The 21,969-nt window shown below is 41.1% G+C and overlaps 1 protein-coding gene across 7 annotated transcripts in view; it reads left to right on the top strand.

The window, feature by feature from the left end:
• CNOT10 (CCR4-NOT transcription complex subunit 10) overlaps window positions 1–20,539 on the top strand; it is a 63,654-nt gene extending 43,115 nt beyond the window's left edge. For 3 of the 7 annotated variants that reach the window (XM_065884625.1, XM_065884623.1, XM_065884621.1), the window contains 5 exons: window positions 10,052–10,165; window positions 13,620–13,750; window positions 14,544–14,671; window positions 19,042–19,117; window positions 20,082–20,233. In XM_065884625.1, the coding sequence (XP_065740697.1) occupies window positions 10,052–10,165; window positions 13,620–13,750; window positions 14,544–14,671; window positions 19,042–19,117; window positions 20,082–20,233 (601 nt within the window). Of the gene's footprint in view, window positions 1–10,051; window positions 10,166–13,619; window positions 13,751–14,311; window positions 14,348–14,543; window positions 14,672–19,041; window positions 19,118–20,081 lie in introns of all 7 variants that reach the window. The other 4 variants (XM_065884619.1, XM_065884618.1, XM_065884624.1 and 1 more) reach the window with 2 other exon arrangements.
• Window positions 20,540–21,969: the final 1,430 nt, after the last annotated feature.

Genomic DNA, 21,969 nt, shown 5'->3' with positions numbered 1-21,969 from the left:
AAAAGGTTCTGCAGTGTAAAGTGAATATTGGCCAATCCCAGTACTCTGCTTCCTCTCCCTTGAGGGGCAACTGCTGACCAGTTTCCTATGTGTCCTTCCAGTGAGATTTCTCATTATCATCCCAGTATATGTATATATGGGAATTTTACACTACAGCTGCAGAGTTCCACACTGCTCTATACCTTACTTTTTGCATTTGACAATATGTCTTTAGAGATTGTTCTATATCAGTACAGAGCTCTGTTTCATTCTTTCTAATGGGTGCATAGAATTACATTATATGGATATGACAGTTTATTTAACACTGATTTATATTTAGCTATTTATAATGTTTTCAGTCTCTGCTATTACAAATAATGCTGCAGTGAATATCACTGTGCACAGTTTTTAAGGGGAATCCTTAATGATGAAGGTATTTGAAACGATATTTAAGTTTAACTTAATTTTTACAAATATATTTGAATGAATACTAATCTTAGGGTTGCTTTATGTATGCATATGCAATTTAAGAAGTTTATGATTCCACACTGGTTGAACAGCTGCAGAGTTGTGTAATTTAACTTTACCTTCTGTAAGTGGCATTAAAGAGAAGGGTATGTGCAGAGTGGCATACCTCCTCTCAGAGTTTTGTGCCTTTCACAACTGTTTTCTTTCCACACACCCTAGTAGGAGGATTGGTGGTTTTCAGAGAAAATAAAACTACTTCCCTATTTTTGTGGAAAGGGGCAAAGGGTCTCCATAGGGAATTCCCTCATCATAAAGTGAGGTAAAGATGGGTTTGCTGATATATATTAACCTTTTCTTCTTATGGAGCAGATGGGAGAAGGGAAATGGAACAAGACAGAAGGAGCCTTGGGGTAGATTTATAAAAAGAACGGCTCCACAGGACAGTAGTAATGGTAATGTGGAGACAAATGGTGTGGGGGAAGGAGTCGTAAAAGATTTGTGTGGTAATTTTCAAAGCTATAAAAGCTCCCAGCGCAGTTGGGTGTGTTAAAGGGCAGTTCCGTGGCAGGAGCCAGCTGTCTTCTACAGAAAGGGGTCTGAGCCCAGTGGTTCTCCGTTGAGATCCTGGAATTCTTAGAGATTTCATCCATTTCTGACCTGAATTCTTTTATGTGATTGGAAATGTGTGTGACTAGTGTATAGTTTAGTTTTTATGGACTATTATATTTGACCCCTCTGTTCTACAATACCCAAGACACTAGTGCAAAACCTCATTTCCTATTTCCAGCATAACTAATATGCTGTAAATTATCAGGACTGTTCTAATGGCCACTTCTTAGCATATGGTTCAGAGCTTCTTGACTATTTTCTTTTTTTTTTCATTTGTATGTAAAAGAAGATGGGGCCAAAAAAATTCATTCTAACCGAGTTACATGTTTTCAGAAGGCATAGGACACCTGAAGCAATTGTGAGATTCCATATTAAAATCAAGGTAGCTTTCAGGGCTTCCCTGGTGGCGCAGTGGTTGGGAGTCCGCCTGCCGATGCAGGGGGCTTGGGTTCGTGCCCCGGTCCAGGAGGATCCCGCGTGCCGTGGAGTGGCTGGGCCCGTGAGCCATGGCCACTGGGCCTGCGTGTCCGGAGCCTGTGCTCTGCAAGGGGAGAGGCCGTGGCGGTGAGAGGCCCGTGTACCGCAAAAAAATAAAAAATAATAAAAAATAAAATAAAATCAAGGTAGCTTTCAGAAAAATATTCTCACAATTAAAACAGAAATTTGTCCTCCAAACAGGAAAATGTCTCAGAAATCAACTAAATAGTTTAATTGTGAGGCTCAGATGAACTTAGAGATACCAATATAATGGATGAAGAAAAGCATATATATAATGACACTGTGAGAATATTGCTTCAGTTCCTTAACCACCTAAAGCTCTGCAAAGCCATTGGTTTCATTCAATTAAGAAAACACACACAGGGACTTGCGTGGTGGCGCAGTGGTTAAGAATCCGCCTGCCAATGCAGGGGACACGGGTTTGAGCCCTGGTCCAGGAAGATCCCACATGCCATGGAGCAGCTAAGCCCGTGTGCCACAACTACTGAGCTTGTGTGCCACAACTACGGGAGCCCACGTGCCTAGAGCCTGTGCTCTGCAACAAGAGAAGCCACTGCAATGAGAAGCCCATGCACTACAATGAAGAGTAGCCCCCGCGCAACATAACTAAAGGCTGTGCACAGCAACGAAGACCCAACACAGCCAAAAATTTAAATTAATTAATTTTTAAAAAAAAAGAAAACACACACACACTCTGTAGCCTTGAGTTAAATAAATGCGATGACTTTAAATTTTTAAAATAGAAGATTCTATTTCTAGGTTCTGTCTAAGAGAAATGAGAACTTGTCCATGCAAAAATTCCATAGCAGCTTTACTTGTGACAGACAAAAAGTAGAAATAGCCCAGTCATGCATCAGTGGGAGAATGGATAACTAAATTACAGGCCAGGAATTCCCTGGCAGTCCAGTGGTCAGGACTTCACGCTTCCACTGCAGGAGGCACGAGTTCAATCCCTGGTCAGGGAACTAAATCCCGCATGCCCCGCAGTGCAACCAAACTTTTTAAAAAAAGAGTTAAAAAAAATAAAAAATATATTGCAGGCAACTCTGTGTATTGGAATGCTACTCAGCTGTAAATAGGAACAAGCTGCTGATGCACAAGTCAACATGATATGAAACTCGAAACATTTTGTGTTTCTTCTTTTACTCAATATAAAGTACATGCTGTATGATTTTATTTATGCTATTTATACGACAGGCAAAACTATACAAAACTAACTTATGTTCATAGAAATCAGAACAGTGGTTGGGGAACTGACTGGAAGGAATCTTTCTTGGGTGAAAAATATTCTGTATCTTAATTGGGCTGGTGGCTACTTGTATATATTCAAACTGTGCAGTTAAAATGATGTATTTTAAGGTATAAAAATTATACCTAACTTAAAATTTTCAAGGTATTTTGAAATATTTCAAAGTTAATATAATTTTAAATATATTATTTGGGGAAATATAATTTAACCACTAATGATTGATAAATGGTCAGTTTCTCTTACATATATATCACTTATGGGGTGATATGACATGGAAAACTTGGTTTCTTGACAACAGCAAAAAAACCCTTTCTTTGTATTTTACGTGTATTCCTTAGACCCTAAGACTGCAGTGTCCGGTACCAGGACCACTCATCACATGTGGCCCCTGAGCACATGAGATGTGGCTGGTGAAAGGTCAGATGTAGGACACACACTGGATTTCAGAACTTTAAAAAATGTAATATATGTCAGTAATTTTTTATATTGACTGTGTTGAAATGATATATTGGATTAATTTAAATCTATTAAAATTAATTTCACCTGTTTCTGCTTTTTTTAATGTGTCTACTAGAAAATATAAAATTACACTCGTGGCCCCAATTATATTTCTGTTGGACAATGCTGCCTCTAAGGTTTTAGAACTGTTTGAAGTGTTTGTATTTGTTGATACATGGTTTCTACAAATGTATAATATTGTTCCTATGCCAGTTTTCTCACATGCCACAAAATTTAGCTGAATATCTCTTCTGAAAAATTTGTCTTTAAAAGGCCTAAGGTCCAAATGAATCTTAGAATGTAGAAGCATGTGTGGGATTGATATGTTGGCCATTTACTTTGATTTAAATATTAATGTTGCCACATGCATTTGGGAGATAATGATTGTCACATAGTGATTGGTTATAAGGATGTACTTTTTTTTTTAAATAACTTTATTTATTTTTGGCTGCATTGGGTCTTCGTTGCTGCGCCCGGGCTTTCTCTAGTTGCGGCAAGCAGGGGCTACTCTTCGTTGCGGTGCGCAGGCTTCTCATTGCAGTGGCTTCTCTTGTTGTGGAGCACGGGCTCTAGGCATGTAAGCTTCAGTAGTTGTGGCACGCAGGCTCAGTAGTTGTGGCTCACGGGCTCTAGAGCGCAGGCTCAGTAGTTATAGCACACGGGCTTTAGTTGCTCCACGGCATGTGGGATCTTCCCGGACCAGGGATCAAACCCATGTCTCCTGCATTGGCAGGTAGATTCTTAACCACTGTGCCACCAGGGAAGTCCCAAGGATGTACTTTTAATATTTTTTTAAGTCAAACATTTATTGACTGTGTCACTCATATCTTATATTTTTAAAACAGCTTTATTGAGATATAATTCACACATACCATACAATTCACCCATTTAAAGTGTACCATCCGGTGTTTTTTAGTATATTCACAGCATTGTGCAGTCATCAGCACAGTCCATTTTAGAACATTTTCATCACCTCAAAATGAAACCCTGCACCCTTTAGCTGTGACCCCTTTATCCCCAATCTACTCCCCAGCCTTAATCTACTTTCTTTCTCTATAGATTTCACTGTTTGGGACTTTCCTATGAATGGGATCATATAATACATGGGCTTTTATGACTGACCTCTTCCACTTAGGATAGTGTTTTCAAGATTTATCCAAGTTGTAGTCTGTATCAGTACTTCATTCCTTTTTATTGCTGAATAATATTCCATTGTATGTATATACTACATTTTGTCTATCCATTCATTGATAGGCATCTGGATTGTTTCCATCCTTAGGCTATTAAGAATAATGCTGCTATAAACATTCATGTACAAGTTTTTGTGTAGACATATGTTTTTCTTTTTCTTGGGTGTATACCTAGAAGTAGAATTGCTGGGTCCTATGGTAACTGTTTAATCACTTGAGGAATTACCAGGCTGTTTTGTAAAGTGGCTGCACCATTTTACAATCCCACCAGCAGTGTAGGAGGGTTGCAGTTTCTTCACATCCTCACCAACACTCACCTCACTTTGAATATACATTGTAGTGGATATGAAGTGGTATCTCACTGTGGCTTTGATTTGCATTTCCCTGAAGACTAATGATGTCAAGCATCTTTTCCTATGCTTATTGGACATTTGTATCTCTTCTTTAGAGAAATGTGTATTGAGATCCAAGACCCTTATCAGATATATGACTTGCAAATATTTTCTCCCATTCTGTCGGTTGTCTTTTCACTTTTTTGGAGGTGTCCTTGAATCGCAAATATTTTTCATTTTGATGAAGTTCAATTTATGTTTTATTCTTTTATTGATCGTGCTTTTCGTGTCATATCTGAGAATCCTCTGCCAAATTCAAGGTCATGAGGTTTACCCCTATATTTTCATCTAATTTATACTTTTAGCACTTAAGTTGAGGTCTTTGATTCATTTTGAGTTAATTTTTATATACAGTATGAGCTAAGAGTTCAACTTATTAATTCTCTTGCATACTAGTGGTATCTTATGATAAAGAAATAAGTTCATAGGATTAGTCACATATTAACATTTTAGGGAATTCCCTGGTGGTCCAGTGCTTAGGACTCGGTGCTTTCAATGCGTGGCCCGGGTTCAATCCGCAGTTGGGGAACTATGACCCTGCAAGCCAAGTGGTGCAACCAAAAAAAAAATTTCGTTGTCGCATAGTGTTTTAATAACTGTCATGGATATGTACGAAGTCTTATATGTTGCATAATATAGGACATCTTTGTTATTCATTCTGAGATTATGATATTAGCGAACTTTTAGTTTCTAAAACTAAATTGGAGGCTTCTCTAGAACCTGGAAAAGAGTATAACAACTAGAAAAGGGTAGGAAATAACACTGAGGCCAGACTTAAAGCATACAAGATAAAAATGAAATTTCAATTTGTCTTTTTTTTTAATAAGAGGCTCAAAATGGATAAAAGGGAATGTTCAGACCAAATTTAATTAGGCCCAGTTATTCCACAGGTATAAATTATGGAACCTTAATTAGTTCTTTTAGACTCTGATGTGACACTCAGTGAATTATTTCCCATTCAGTTAAAAGGGACCTCCCTTGGGCCAGTGTTTATAAAAGAAGATGAGTCAAACAAATGGTTGATAACATTAATATTACAGGCAGTTTTAGTGTACTTAAGGAATCATATTTCTTTTGGTCCTACACAAGTGGTTCTGTTATAGCTCATGAGACATTCCTAAAACAGGTTTATAGCTAATAATCTTTTGAATCTCATATTGCTCTTGCTAGAGACTTGACCCCATTTCAGTCTTACAGCTGGGTCTGGTCCTACTGAAACTTTTTTATCTAATAAACTCTGCCAAAGCGGGAACCTGCCTGTGTGACACATCCTTCACCTTATCAGCAGTTTGTGTTCACATCGGCATGATTCACACCTGAGTCCCAGGACCCCATTCAGCTGAACTGATGATCACATTGATCACAAGCGGGGGTTAGAATAATTCTTCAAGTGGGGGTTAGAATAATTCTTCAGTGGTCTCCCACTCTGGATAAACCCCACAGGGCTCCTGCTGACATTGAACAAATCATTTAACCCCTTTGGGCCTTTCACTCCTCTTCTGTCAAATTGGATTGCATTGTCTTAAGGTCCTGTCCATGTATAAAATGCAATGTCTGTGACTGTTGCATTTTATTTGCCACCAGGGGTAAGACTGGGTTCCTTGAGATGCTAGATTTGGTTGAGGAGGAAAACTTCTTCAGCTTCTTTGAGCTGGGCTTATATTAGTGTTGGATTTGGGGTGTGTTTGTCAGTAAGATTCTTTTTGCACAGAACTGTTATTAGAAAGCAAAATGTTAAAAAAAAAAAAAAAGCAAAGTGTTTACAGAAGACATGAAGTGAAAAACTTATCTAATTTAACTTTTTAATTTTCTTGAATGGGAAGTTGACAGCTTTAACATTTTGTAGATTTTTGTAGCTAAATGGGAACAGCTTGTATATTTTTTTAAATTTTAAAATCCAGTACCATGTTCAGTTTATTGGAAGAAATTCTTTATAGGATTTTTTAAGCCAGTTTTTCAAATAACATTTGCCATGAAGTTACTTTGTGAATTTATTTTCCTTTGACCGATGGTGACTGACTGGATTTACCCCCATTTTAGCCTCTTTTGATATGGGTTGAGCTATTTCAGACACTTGGTTCATTTTACTCACAGAATAAATGGCTTGACAAATTTTAATGCCCAGTCTTAACATAGCTTGTTGCTGTAGTTTGGTCCTTTAAGGAAAATTATTTCCCCATTTCTCTTTCTTCTTCTTCATCTTTTTGTTCCTTTCTTTTCCAAGGGTTGGCATTCTGTGGACCTAAAGCCAGCTCCTCCAGCATGTGGAGGAGAGGGTGGGGCTGTGTCAGATCCACCACAGTGGGGGGGAGAGGCTAGCGTGTCCTTTCCCTTGAGGTATAGTTCTTCCAGTCTAATGAACTGTCAGATCCACTGAGTGGCTGGTAAAGCAGATTGGACAGTGACTCGAGGAAGTAAGAAAGTAGTGGGGCAGGCTGGTGGGTGGGGGTCAATATTTTAAGTAGCAGCTATCAGAAGTAAAGTGATTTCTCCAGAGGCTCAGTAGAGAGAGCCGTGCGTGTTTCTAGTGTGACTCGTCTGCAGGAATTACGTAGAGTGGAGTGTTGTTTTCTAAGAGGAAAAGGAGGATGAGTGAGAGGGTGGTGAGAGATGAGTTAGGGTGGGTTGGAAGGCACTCTGAGAAGAGGAGCATAAATGCCCCAAAGTTTTGCATTCACATATTCAAATATTTTTTAATAGGAGGCTTGTATTATTAGTATAAATCTTTCACCCTGTTCTAATTTGATATGCTATCTTATGGGGAAAGAGGTAAAAGCTAAGGAAAACAAGATCTTTACCTTATACATAATTATAGTTTGGGAAACAGAATCCTGCTGCAAATCTTACATGACTGATTTCTGGACCCAAAGTGGGCTTGACAGTGGGCTGGAGCAGTAATAGCCCCCCTACTGTCACGAGAGGCCAGGGCAGGCTTTTTCCAGCAAGCCTGCCTGAGGTGAGGCCTGTCCTAGACTCTAGGACCTAGAGCGTGCAGGGTGACTCCCCTGTGTTTGGGAGCCGGGAAGGAGCTGGCCTGGTCAGCAAGGTGGCCTGCCAGCAGGACAGGTGGGGGTCTGGGTGCCTGGAGAAGAAAATCTAAAATGTTGAAAGCTGTGGTCTTCAGTGATTACCTATTAAACACCTACTGCAGATGGTGAGAAATTGCTCTCATCTTTGTGTAGGAAACAAAAGATGCAGGCTTCTGCTTTTAAGGAACTGTGTTTTACCCTGGCCTTTGGCAAAGTCACAGATGAAAACGGATATTAAATTGTATGACTGCCATGAGCTGATGGTGGTCTTGGGCCTCTGGAGACTTAGGCCTTTAAACGTCATTCTTTGTCTTCATAATGCATATCTGGCTGATGAATGAATGTTTATTGCCATTTAAAAATAAAACTACAAATAAACCAAAAGAGGAAATTAAGTCACCTAATCTTACCACACAGAGCTTAACCACTGAAGTGCTCCTGAAAATGGGAGATAATTAGCCAGTGCCTCCATCCTGTGGGCCCTGGAGTCTTCCATCAGGGAGAGGACTTCCCCCAGGGGCTGTGGCTACAGGGTAGCCTTGCTAAGTGAAGACAGCTCTTGGAGACACAAGGATGACAGTCGGCTTGTTAGGAAAATCCCTTTGGAAATAACACTACTTGCCTGCTCTTAAATTACTCTCTTCTATGAACAGGGTTCAGATTTTACATTAGGTGCTCAGTAACAAAATTTAAACTTGTAATGTTTCAATTAAATTCTGTTTTCTTCCTTTTTAAAAAGACAGATTACATATGCGTCCATAGTTATGTATGCATTAGGAAAATCATAATGTAATCTTTTCTTTCTGCTTTATTTTTAGGGCAATCTTATGAATTGACAGAGAAGCAGTGTGATAGGATGGGAAGAACTGTGAATTGAGAGTCCACAGTGTTGCCCGTTAGTTAGTCCAGACTTTAATCACATACTCTAAGCTAGTGAATATATTTAATCACTTTGGATCTCAGTTTCTACACTGATATAAAACAAGGACCCACAGTGGGCAATCTTCTAGCCCTTATCATCATAACCTAAGGCCATAAATACAATTTCCTCGTGCCAGTCTACTTTTCTGTGTTGTTAGGAGTTGAGGGGCTGCTTTTCATTTAGTAGATAATTTTATAAGGTTCCAGCAACCAGGAGTGAGCCAGTAAGGAGGAAACGGCAGGCTGCTTCTGAATTTGCCTGGCTGTGCTTTTACCAGAGGGGCGTTTCTGGTCAGAGGATTTCAGAGTGTTAGAAAACTCTGTGTTGCCAGGATGGTTACATTCTTCCTTAGACTAAAATTACAACCCAAGTGCATTTCATGATATACATATGTATTGTAATTTGTAAACATAACTCAAAACCCTGTATCTAAGTCAGGTCATTTGTGGTCGGCCATTCAGACCTCATTTCTATTTGACAAGGGTTTATTTTAAGATTGCTTTGTGGAGCGGTTGTTTAACATTCAAATGATCTATTAGTGTCAAGTCTTTGGCTAGACTTGTTTTAAATGAGCTGCCCCTTAAGTAGAAAACAAAACAGAAATTTAGGTTTCCAACCCAACCTAGCAAAATCGGTGTAACTTAAATTTTTTACCTTCACATGTATTTATTCAGCCTGTTTTTTTTCTTGAATATTCATTTAGGATAATAGTACCTATGTGAATGAAATTCTTTTAGTTACTCTTGATACTGTTGCTTAGCAAGACCTATAGACTTCTTAATAGTTTCAGAGAAGAACACTTTACAGTAAGCTGAGCTAAATGGATTTTTTAGTAAGTTAATTGTGTTTCTTAGCAGAGTCGCAAATGTGCTTCCATAGCGTTTCCAGGATATTAAAAGAAATGTTCTATGGAAGCAAGTTCTCACTAGGCCATTAACTATATTATTTTTTTACAGGCTAAATATATATTGTAACTCCATTTGGTTATTTTGTTGGAGATGGGATGGAAGCTAAAGATGATTTAGGTAAATAGCTAAACTGAACCTCAGACGGTAGTTTACACATCATTCTAATTCTTACCATTAGTACCGTGGCTTCCTCTCTCCTTTCCTGGTGTCCAGATTGCCACAGCTATAATTAGGGAGCTCTTTCCTGTTTAACAAATATCATCGTCACTTTGTAACTCAGGTCTTCAGCCCTTGCCTTTTGTGTTCCAGGTGCTCCATACTCGCCTGTAGTGCTTACGTGGCTCTGGCTTTGGGTGATAACCTTATGGCTTTGAATCATGCAGATAAACTTCTTCAGCAGCCCAAGCTGTCAGGATCCCTGAAGTAAGTGTGACTTGCCCTGTGTGTCCCTGGTTTGTTTTCTTTGGAGGGTTTCCGTTAGTTTGTGGTGCATATTGCTTCTTTTACTCCCCCAGTGGAAAATTATCTTAGGGAAAGCAAAAAGTTTCTTTCTTAATTTGGTAATTGTGTGTTTGGTAGTGAAATTTTTTTCACTTGTTGCACCTCAAGGGTTATTGGAAATGACATTTGCCGTTCTGAGCATTAGGAAGCAGAATCTTTGGGCTCTGTAGTGTCCACTGCTGGGTCTGACTGGAACATGTTATCATATATTAGCTCCCAAACAAGCTTAGTCCTCAGGGAGAAGACCCACACAAAAAGGAGTTTGGTCAAAAGGATAAATCTGCTTTGAATAATTAAATTAAAGTAGACAAATAAGAATTTTTAAATATTTTTCCAGACTACTGTACCATTTCCTGAGTACATGAGTTTTATTTAAACTCTTCAGATGCCTCTTCAATATTAGTGTCATTGTCATGCTAAACTTTTTCTAAAGCACATCATCTTTTCTTTTATGGAAATTGAGGAAGATGCAGCATTCTTTGAATCTTTGTGTGATGCTGATGCTAGAAATTTTACCCAAGACCACAAGTACTCTGCATAGCATTAGGACAGTTGTTTTTTCATTCATCCTGTGGGTATATAGTTATAATTTCCAAAATATGTTCTTTTGCCTTTTAGCACCCTTTGTTTGTAACATGCAACATTTAGAACTGTGAGATCGTACTCTGAGGAACAATTCTATAAATGTTTAATTATTTTTGTCTTTTAAAAAAGTATTACTTTATATAATCATCTAAAATTAACATTGATTAAGGTTGTTTCAGGTCAGTGTTCCCCAAACATGCCTTGTGTTTTATTATTTTTTGTTTTTTTTCATGTTTTGTGTTAAAAAAAAAAAAACAAAATTAAAAGAGCATCCAGGAACATAGGAGAATTTGTCACAATTCAAGTGTGAGCGCTCCTGCTTGCCTGTGAGAAAACCTTGTCTAATATCCAGGCCTGGAGGGTCCTGAGCTCGAGGTCAGGGCGGTCGCGTTACCTCTAAGGCATCTTCTCTCCTCCCCGTGGCCCAGCCCCGTGAAATACCAGTCAGGAACATCGGCCTGCGCCGCCCCACTGGACATGCGCTGCTCAGATGTGGTGTGTGTGGCCGTCAGTAGAGCAGAGTTGTGTGTGTTTTTTTTCTTTTTAACAAAAATGAAACACGAATCCTCTCTGCTTTTTTTAATCCTCTGGCTGACATTGTGATCACTATTCTAAAACAATCCCAATTAGATTCTTTACTTGGCATTTACTGGAGGGTTTTTAACCTCATTTATCAACTTCTTCCCTCTGAATGTCAAAACAATAAAATTCTTAGATTTTATCATTTCTTAGCCAACCCTGAGGGGTTGGCCAAGCCATGTCTGATAACTTCATCTTTAATTCTCTTAACTATTCTATCCTAAGCATTGGTTTCTAATTACTGGCCAGACCACTATCTTTCCAGTGAGGATGAGCATTTTCTGCCCATGGCAGCCCAGATACCACAGCAGCTTTACCCAGCTGCTTGTTGCCTTCCGTACACCTCATCTGGAGTTCTGGGCTCTGAGTGTCATGAAGGCATTTAATTTGATTTTTTAAAATTTTTAAGTAAATTCACAGAAAACAATTTGAAGTCGTTCTTTGAATTTGTGTGTTTGTGTTTCATAATGATTATTGGCTTATAGAGACTGCTTTAATGAAGTTTTTAAAAATATCTTATTTCAAAATACATTTGAGGTTACTGATTTTTTTAAAAGCTGTCATTTCTTTTAGGGTATTTGGTAGGGAAGCAAAATAGAAGGGCATTACAGCTCCTGCTAGTTAGAAGAAAGAAATTGCTTAATAAAGAAATAGCTCTTGAGTGATTAATGTGCATAAATCCCAGAAAATGGTCAAACTGAAAAGAGCCTAAGATTTGAGGACCCAAGATCCATGTGGACAGATTCAGTTGGGACAGGCCAACTAAAGGAAGTGAGAACTGAGCTGGCCTTTAAAAGGAGTTGGATTTTGGCCTGGCTTTGCACCCCAGGAGGCAAGGCCACAGGGAGCACAGTGGGGTGTCCCGCCCAGGACACTGTGTCTGGTGGGAACAGAAGAATCTTTGGGGGAGTGAGAATGTTGACTGAATACAGGAAAGTGGGACCAAATTGTGGAGAGCTTTAAATCTATAAGTTTAGCTTTGTTTGTCTTATTTTGTTCTCAAGTAGAAAAAGTCATTAAGATTTTGAGCAAGGTGTAATATGGCTGAGGCTGTTTTAATTTTGAAAAATCAATCAGATGATCATGGGGAAAATGGCTCAAAGTAAGACTGGAAGAAGCAGGCTGTTGTAAACCTGGGGAAAGCACATCTGCCCAACATCAGTGGACATAAAATAGATGATGTGAAAAGGAGGACACCTTTGGAATAGAAGTAAAGCTGATCCAACCCAGATCTGGTCTGGCGTCCTGGTGCCTTTTGACTGTTCCAGCAGCAGAGGCTGGAGGACCCTAATTCTTTTTTTCTTTCTTTCCCTCTTTCTTTTCTTTTGCTGTGCTGCACAGCTTTCAGGATCTCAGTTCGCCGACCAGGGATTGAACCCTGGTATAGCAGTGAAAGCCCAGAATCCTAACCACTAGGCCACCAGGGAACTCCCTGGAGGACCCTAATTCTGATCCTCCGCTCCCGGGGAATCCATCCTCGGATCTGCCTCTTATTTTAGAACTTCATTACCTTCTTATGTTATTTTCTGTATAAACAGAACAGTGTAAATTTGCCAACTTTATTTTCTTTTAAATTTTTATTGAAATATAGTTGATTTACTGCCAACTTTAAACTGCTCTCTTTTTTTCAAATTAATTTATTTTGGCCGTGTTGGGTCTTTGTTGCTGTGTGCGGGCTTTCTCTAGTTGCGGTGAGCGGGGGCTACTCTTCGTTGCGGTGCACGGGCTTCTTATTGTCGTGGCTTCTCTTGTTGCGGAGCACAGGCTCTAGGCACACAGGCTTCAGTGGTTGTGGCACGTGGACTCAGTAGTTGTGGCTTGTGGGCTCTAGAGCTCAGGCTCAGTAGTTGTGGCGCACAGGCTTAGTTGCTTCACAGCATGTGGGATCTTCCCAGGCCAGGGCTCGAACCTGTGTCCCTTGCATTGGCAGGCAGATTCTTAACTGCTGTGCCACTAGGGAAGCCCCTAAACTGCTCTCTTAGTTGATGTGTCATTTGTTCCTACTTAGCGAACATAAAAATTATTATATATTTAAGATATTTTTAAAGAGATAAAATTTAAATGACTCTTAATCCATTTATAAACTTAGATTTCAATTCAAAGACTTGAAATATGTGAAACACACATACACCAAATTCTATTATACTTGGGTATTTTTGTGATGACCTACTTTTCAGTTTGGAATCTGGTTGGTTTTTTTTTTTCATTTTAGGTTTCTGGGCCATTTATATGCTGCAGAAGCCCTCATCTCTCTGGACAGAATCTCTGATGCTATTACTCATTTGAACCCGGAGAATGTCACTGATGTTTCCTTAGGGATCTCTTCAAATGAGCAGGACCAAGGTTAATGAGGACACATTTGATCAGAACTCTTCACCATTTCCACTGCCTTTCCGTTGTAACTCAGGATGTGTGGAAATTTAACGGCACGGTTGTAAAGGGAAGGGAGTTTTAGGCGGCACTATACGGTTTTGGCTGTACTTACTTTATACTAATTGTTTGCTGAGGAGACCTAGGAGTTGATTATCACATGGTCTAAATTCTAACTTTTGAAAGGCTGATAGTGTTAGAACAGTTTGTTTTGATTCTTATATTTTTCTCTTCAGAGGGATTCCACAATCCAGGGGAGAGTAAAAGTATCGCATTCAAAAGTCAGTTTTAAATCATGGCTAAGTTTTTGAGGGAGTGAGACTAGTTTTCACTTTATTCAGGGTTATTTCTCAGGCCGTGGTGGTGGTGGTAGGTAGCATTCTAATATCTTTTATTAGAACCTCTACTACATGAAAAGGAAATACTGTGGTAGATTGCTTTAATATTAGATTTCCATTTCATAAAGAAAATTAGGTTTTTAGAAAATATACTCTGTTGTCCGACCCCCTCAGATTTATTTTCATGTCTTTGTAGGATCAGACAAAGGTGAAAATGAAGCAATGGAATCCTGTAAGTAAGACGTTTTGTAAAGACTTAAGTAGCCTGGCCTGCTTCCCAAAGACTCACCCTTGAGCCTCTGTGTCCTTCCTTTGTCCGCCTGAGGAGTAGAGCTAGGCTTTATTCTGAGCAGCTCTTCAGGCAGTAGAGGGGGTTGCTCCCTGGCCCTTGGCCTGGCCTCTTCACATGTGTCTGGTCTTCTCCCCAGCTGGGAAGCGGGCACCTCAATGCTACCCCAGTTCCGTCAACTCAGCCCGGACTGTGATGCTGTTCAACCTGGGCAGCGCCTACTGCCTGAGGAGCGAGTATGACAAAGCACGGAAGTGTCTCCACCAGGTGAGGCTGGGCCAGTGCCAGACCATCTTGTGAGGCAGCCAGCAGAGGGTTTGGAGTTTCTAGGCTCTTTTATTTTGTTTGAGGCTTCTGATCAGTTTGTTAAACATTGGAATATTACTCCTCCAGACATATTCTTGGAAGGTACACAACTGATTGTTGTTGCAAATGAACCTAGGCACCTAATGGAGAGTTTTCCTGAAGATTTTAATCATTGAAATTTCAAAAGATTGGAAACCATCTAAATAAGGGCTCACAAAAATCAATAATGGTGTGTCCATATAGTTGAACACAATGCAGCTGTAAACCCTATATACTAAAATGGTAACATATCCAAGACATATTAAGTGAAAAGAACAAGATGCAAAACAGTTCTTATATAATCCTGTATATGCAGAAAAGATCTCCAAATGAACACACCACAAACTGTTAACATTGGCTGCAGGGCTGGCAAGATAAGTACTGTGTAGATGGAGCACTGAACTGGGAGACTTTTCACTGGATACTCATATGCTTTTTAGCTTTGAATTGTATAAATCTCTGTCCACTCAAAAAGTTAAATGACAAATAACGTCTTTTAAGAAGAAGGGTTCACAAAGTCAGTACCAAAGAAACTCTATATACAATAAAGAAAGCTCCTGACAATGTGTAACTAAAACAGACCTCTGACTTCTACCACTGAGAGGGGCCTCATCAGCAGGTCTCAAGGAAGGTTCTGATTGAGCCTCAACTGAAGTTGCAGTGTGTACACTCTAGCTCAGGTTCTTGTGCAGCAGGTACCCATCCCTGGACTGATCATGGGCAGGGACCCATACCTGCAGTAGGAGAACAGGTACTGCCACTGGCAGCCCCAGAGGAGTTTCCCAGAATTGGAAAGGGGTAATTCCTCAGAAGGATATTAATTCAGGACCTCCCTGGCAGTCCAGTGGTTAAGACTCCATGCTTCCAATGCAAGGGGCGTGGGCTCGATCCCTGGTAGGGGAACTAAGATCCCACATGCCGTGCAGCACAGCCAAAAGAGTTAAAAAAAAAAAAAAAAGAAAAAATTAGGGGGAAGAAAAGGGTATTAATTCAGCGCATGTGCTTCTGGGCTAAGCCAAGGGAATAAGACAGTAGTAAATAAGTGGACATGATACAACCTTGCCCCCATGGACCTTACAGTTAGGAGATGTCTTCCTAAAAAGGGAATTGCAAGATCAGGGGTTATGTAGAATTTTCAGACTTCTAATATAGAAAGTTTGTGCCAGGGACTTCTCTGGTGGCACAGTGGTTAAGAATCCACCTGCCAATGCAGGGGACACAGGTTCGAGCCCTGGTCTGGGAAGATCGCACATGCTGCGGAGCAACTAAGTTCATGTGCCACAACTGCTGAGCCTGCGCTCTAGAGCCCATGAGCCACAACTACTGAAGCCTGTGTGCCTAGAGCCTGTGCTCTGCCACAAGAGAAGCCACGGCAGTGAGAAGCCTGCGCACCGCAATGAAGAGTAGCCCCCACTCGCCATAACTAGAGAAAGCCTGCATGCAGCAATGAAGACCCAACGCAGCCATAAATAAATATATAAATAAATTTATTAAAAATGAAGGGAAAAAAAAGAAAGTTTGTGCCAGATGGTGTATTCACCAGCAGCACATAAGAGAACCCACATCCCCGTATGTTTGCCAGAGTAACTGAAACTGAAATTAAACCTATTCTCAGAAGGTAAGGTGGCTTCCTATGAAGGTGACCTTGTTGTGTCTAGAAGTGAAGATTTACCATGTGGAAAATAACCATGAGTGATATTTAGTCGACTTAGTGGCATCTGGTCAGCATTTCTGATCCAAAATCAGCAAAGTGAAGTGATGGACTGTCCAGGGAACATGTTTGATCTTATCTAGGAGTTGAGTGCAGGAGTTAAATGGGAAGAGTTAAAATGTTGCGCTATTCTCCGTGGCAAGGCTGGGCTATTGAACAGCCCTTTGGAAAGTGCCCGTGGACCTCAAGGCCTGCAGCACACAGGCTTTGGATGTGAAGTTGCAGTGTGTACACTCTAGCTCAGGTTCTTGTGCAGCAGGTGGCCATGGCGGCAGCCACGCCGGGAGAGACAGATGGGGTCAGGCCTGGTTTGGGGTCTGAAGGGGGTTTTGTTTTGGTCCCTTGGTTTTTAGGTTAATCCAGTGGCTGGACCTTGTTAATGGGGAGGCCCACCATGCCTGGGAGGGAGAACAATGATGTGTGAAGAGTTGGAAAGGGCTCAAGTAGAGGTTTCTGAGGTTGCCTGCCCACCACTAACCATTATGAACAGCCAGTAAGCAAAATACCATTCTCTCATAAAGTTGTTGCCATGAGTTCTTGTATTTTAGAAAAGGCTGCAGTCAGTGCAAAGGACAATAGATGACCTGTGTTAACTAGCCAGTTGGAAGGAAAATGGAGATTTTAATATCCACAAAATAATGTAAAGGTGGTCTTGCCTATTTGAAGCTAGGCCAGAAGTATAAAATCTCATTTTCTGAACTGAGCTGTGGTACATCAGTGATGTGGTAGGAGGAATGAAAAGCCTCCTTGCTTCATTCACGAGGAACCTGGGAGCATGTGCTCTGGACGAGAACGCCCACTAGTCTGAGATTTCTTCTGATGCTGCCCGGACCCGACCTTGTGCCCGTTTCTGGTCCCCCAGATGTCTCCCACACTCACCCCATGGCCTGCACTGCCGTGCCTCCCCGCTTTCTGCCTCTCAGGTATCCACCCTTGGAGGACAGAGACAGGCTTCCCTTGCCCAAAAGCTCTGCACTCGAAGAAACTCTTCTCTCGTTGTATTCATACTACGTTCACTTTCCTCTCCCTAACAGTAAATTTGTTTGGATTACTGTTAGTTATTTGCATGCTGTTTATTATCAGGGTAAGTCCCTGTCTTACACCCACCTCTGGTCAATAAATATTTGTAAAGGACACTTTCTGATTAGATTAAGGGAAGACGCAAAGCAGTCTGGAAGCATGAGCACCTGAACCTGGATGAGGGAATGCCAGTTGATGGTAAGACGAGGAAGAGGCTGTGGCCCAGAGGGGCCCAGAATGAGGGAATAAACCTACAATCTCAGCACCTTCAACCAGAACAGGACTAAATCAGAAAACTGCAGGCTGCTGTTATGGCTCTCAGATCTAGGAAAGGACAGCATGTTGCCTAAACAAATAATTTTATTTGACTAAATTGTACTATTTCAGTCCTTAAGAATGGAGACATCGAACATGCTTTTTGTTTTTTGTTTTTTGTTTTTTTTTTTGGCTGCGATGGGTCTTTGTTGCTGCACGCGGGCTTTCTCTAGTTGTGGAGAGCGGGGGCTGTTCTTCGTTGTGGTGTGAGGGCTGCTCTGCGGCATGTGGGATCTTTCTGGACCAGGGATCGAACCCGCATGCCCTGCATTGGCAGGCGGATTCTTAACCACTGCGCCACCAGGGATGTCCTGAACATGCTTAGTGGTATATTTTTTGTCTATTTCCAGCTTTTTAAGTTTGAATTCTTATTCCTGACATTGGGAGTTTGCAGCTTACAATACTAAGCTGTTACTTAGGGAAAAAAACAGACGTACAGATTTGGATAGAGGTGCAACTGTGTGTGTCTGGTGAAGAACTACCAGCAGGCCTGGATGGGTGACTGGAGTGTAGAGTCAGGAGTGTCTGATCACCCATCTCAAAACCAAATACAGCCAAGAGATAGAAGAAAACCAAGAGGGAAGGAAAGCTTTCTCCTATTAAGAACTCATTATGGATTAGGCAAGGGAAGATAAATATTTAACTAAAAATAACATGTCTAGTTTAATGGGGAGGGATCAAGACAAAGACAGCTGGACTTCCCTGGTGGTCTAGTGGTTAAGAATCCACCTGCCAGTGCAGGGGATACGGGTTCGATCCCTGGTCTGGGAAGATCCCACATGCCGCAGGGCAACTACTGAGCCTGCGCCACAACTACTGAGCCTGCGCTCTAAGGCCCGCGTTCCGCAACTACTGAAGCCCGTGTGCCTACAGCCCATGCTCTGCCACAAGAGAAGCCACTGCAATAAGAAGCCCATGCACTGCAACGAAGAGTAGCCCCCACTCGCCACAACCAGAGAAAGACCGCTTGCAGCAATGAAGACCCAGCGCAGCCGAAAACATAAATATTTAAATTAGATTACATAAAAAATTAGAGTTATAATGAAGTAGCTTTAAAAAAAAAAGACAAAGACAGCTGAGGACCATCCAAGCAGAACTGTAGTGTCCCAGTGAGGTTGAGTAAGTTTGCTAATTTGTCATTGGTAGGTTGACATTCCTTTTTTTTTTTTTTTTTTTTTTTTTGACATTACTTGGAGTTTGTATCTTAAGCTGTTTTTCATGGGTCTCTTTTTTGTTTTGAGCAAAGGCGGCCTCAATGATCCATCCTAAAGAGGTTCCCCCTGAAGCCATCCTGCTGGCTGTCTACCTTGAGCTGCAGAATGGTGAGTGATTCTTCTCTTGAGTTAGGACTGGAGCCCTGCAAAGAGCCCGAGATTTTTGGTGTCTGCTTTTTCTCTTTGAAATTTAAGAGGTATTACCCATCAAGTTCTTCTAGACAAAAATGTAGCGAGGGAGTTTTTGGTATCTTGCAAATTCCTACTTCTTGCAGGTTAAGCATATTTCCTTTTATCTGTGAAAATGGAGAATAGCATAACTTCTGACAATTATAATTAATCTCTACTAATTAACCTTTCTCTTAGGCATCCAAATGACTCTAATTGAGAACCTGAGTCAGAATGCAGTGGGTTTGAGTTGTATACCTTAGTGTTTTAAACATAGGTGTCGTTAATGAGTTTTACAGTAAGCCAGTTCCTGCTGAGAATTTTTTATTCAGACCTAAATCCAGGTCATGCCTCTGGGGCATATACAACCTCCAGGATGTAGCTTACTGGAAGAAAGGCTGTGGGCCCTACATAAGAGAAGGCGTGAAGTAGAAAAGGAGAGCTGAATGGGGGAAATGAGAGGGGACCGAAGTTTTAAGAGTTCTTAGTCATATCCCCTTGCTGAAATCCTTCCAAGGCTCCCCTCTTTTTATAGCTGAAGAAGGAGCATTAAGTGCCTGGCACCCAGCAGGCCTTGTCCTCCTAAAAGCTGTAGTAGGGTTAGTGCATGGTCTTAGAGCCCTTCTTTTGCGCAGTCCACCTGTAGACAAGTTCTCAAACTGGGCTCCACCTTAGAATCAGTGCAAAGCTTTTAAATCCCATCACCCAGGTCACACACGAAATTTCTTAAATCAGAATTTCTGGGGATGGTACAGCGGGCATTACATGATTCCAGTGTACAGCAAAGGTTGCAGACCACTGCTCTTCTCCATCACCTTTTACCCCCTTGCGGGATTCTGACGGCTTGCTTTGTATGTGGTGGTATTGTTATATGCTTTTTTTGTGATGGGAAGTGTTTTTATAGGTAATACCCAGCTGGCCTTACAGATCATCAAAAGGAATCAGCTGCTCCCTACAGTGAAAACACTCTCTGAAATGAGAAAGAAGCCAGTGTTCCAGCCTGTCCACCCGATCCAGCCCATCCAAATGCCGGCGTTCACTGTACAGAGAAAGTGATATTTTGCTCTTGGAAAACTGTCACCTGAGACCCAGGGGAGTATTTGCAGGCCTTTTTAGTTGTATCACAGCAAAATGAATAAAAGACAGATGGTAAAGGATACTAGTTTTGAAGACACAATTTTGAAATGATTCTAATCCCTGATTTTTTTTGCCGGAAGCTTACATCAAATTAAGGATTCACAGCTCATTTTCATCGGTTTTCCTTTAATCTTTGCTAGACTACTATTTTTGAGCCATTATGTGATATATATATGTGTCATAGGCAATTAAAACACAGTCTTACCAGAACAGTCTCGTATAATACATTTTGTCTTTCTTGCAACGGTTAGAGTATTTTGGCATCTGAGATTTAGTGTTAAAGTTTTTAAAATGGAGAGAACAGTATGAGCATATAAGTAGCCAGTCCAGAAGCCGATCAGAGGGGAGGGGAGGGGAGGAGAGGGGAGGTTGGTGTGTTGTACACCTAGTTAGGACTAAAAGGGCCAGAAAATGCATAATAAAACCCATAGGGCTAGTCAAATTGGGTTAAGAAGAGATGACTGATCTGATAGGAATCAATCATTTGCTTAAAAACTACAGATGAAGACAAACAGAGTTGAGGGCACTGGTCTTGTTCACCCTCCTGTACCCATAGGCAGAAGCACCGGTTCTGGACCCTGTTAGCAGGGAGTTCAAGGTTCATTGCTAACCCCTTTGGAAATGCAAACAGGAACTTAAAAGCTTCTTTCCAAGACAGGTATGTGTTGCAGGATTGACATGGCCAAAATTTGTCCATAGGGTCGATACACTAACTGTAATTAGGAAAAACAAAACACACTACATACAGGCTTGCTTTAGAAAAACTGGGTGACCCCTAGTCAAGAGCACATTTGGTAGATTCATCAGAGCTTGCCGTTTAGGATCATCCCTTGCTGTCAACATCTCTTCAGTTCCCAACTTTGGAGAACAAGTTCAGATAGGGAAACACACTAGCTGAATCTACATGGTTACTCGGTTTCATAACTGGAGAGGGGAGTGTTTGGATAAGCACATGAATTTATCTGAAACTTTATCTGAATTATTCTGTTGCTGATATCAGTTTAGTTAGGGATCTACACAAGAACAGAGTATTTGTGATGTGACTAGACATTGCCCACAGATGACTCAGAGAAAGGGAGCAATTCTTCTTTCACTTGAACACGGGATGGATGTGCACAAGGGCTCGACTGCTCTTTTGCCACGTTGCAGTTGTTTATATACAGAGCAGATTCTTTCCAGGAGGATACAGGAAACAGAGGTGGCCTAGCTCCCTTGGGCCTCTCAAAGGCTTTTCCAAATGGGATGGGAGTAGGACCCATAAGCTGCACTGGTGCTGGTCCAAGTCTGCAGGTGCTGCTTTCCCAAGCCCCAGACAAGCAGCAGCACCGTGGGACCCCCTTGTGTGCTGCAGGGTGGTAGCGTTGCTTAGCCAGGGCATTTCCTGGACAGAGTCCACATGCTTCATAAACTGCTGGGAACCCACAGGGTCTTGGGCAGTGTATGGTGGTAGAAGGCCTGTAATTGTACTTGAGGGCAGTACATCTTTGGAGAAATCTCAAAAAAATTAGAACTTTCCCTGCTTGCGGGTTGGTTTTGGGGGGAAAGCAGTAATAGCTATGAGGCAGATTAGGCCCCACGTTGCTGTGTTAAATAATACTCTTGGCTGCAAGTAGCACAAAATGGATCCATGATTTAAACAAAGGTAGTTTTTCTCT

This window comes from Phocoena phocoena, chromosome 10 (assembly GCF_963924675.1).
Source record: "Phocoena phocoena chromosome 10, mPhoPho1.1, whole genome shotgun sequence".
Taxonomy (NCBI): Eukaryota; Metazoa; Chordata; class Mammalia; order Artiodactyla; family Phocoenidae; genus Phocoena; species Phocoena phocoena.
The sequence above is the reverse complement of the archived record's forward strand: the minus strand, read 5'-3'. Positions and strand labels throughout refer to the sequence as shown.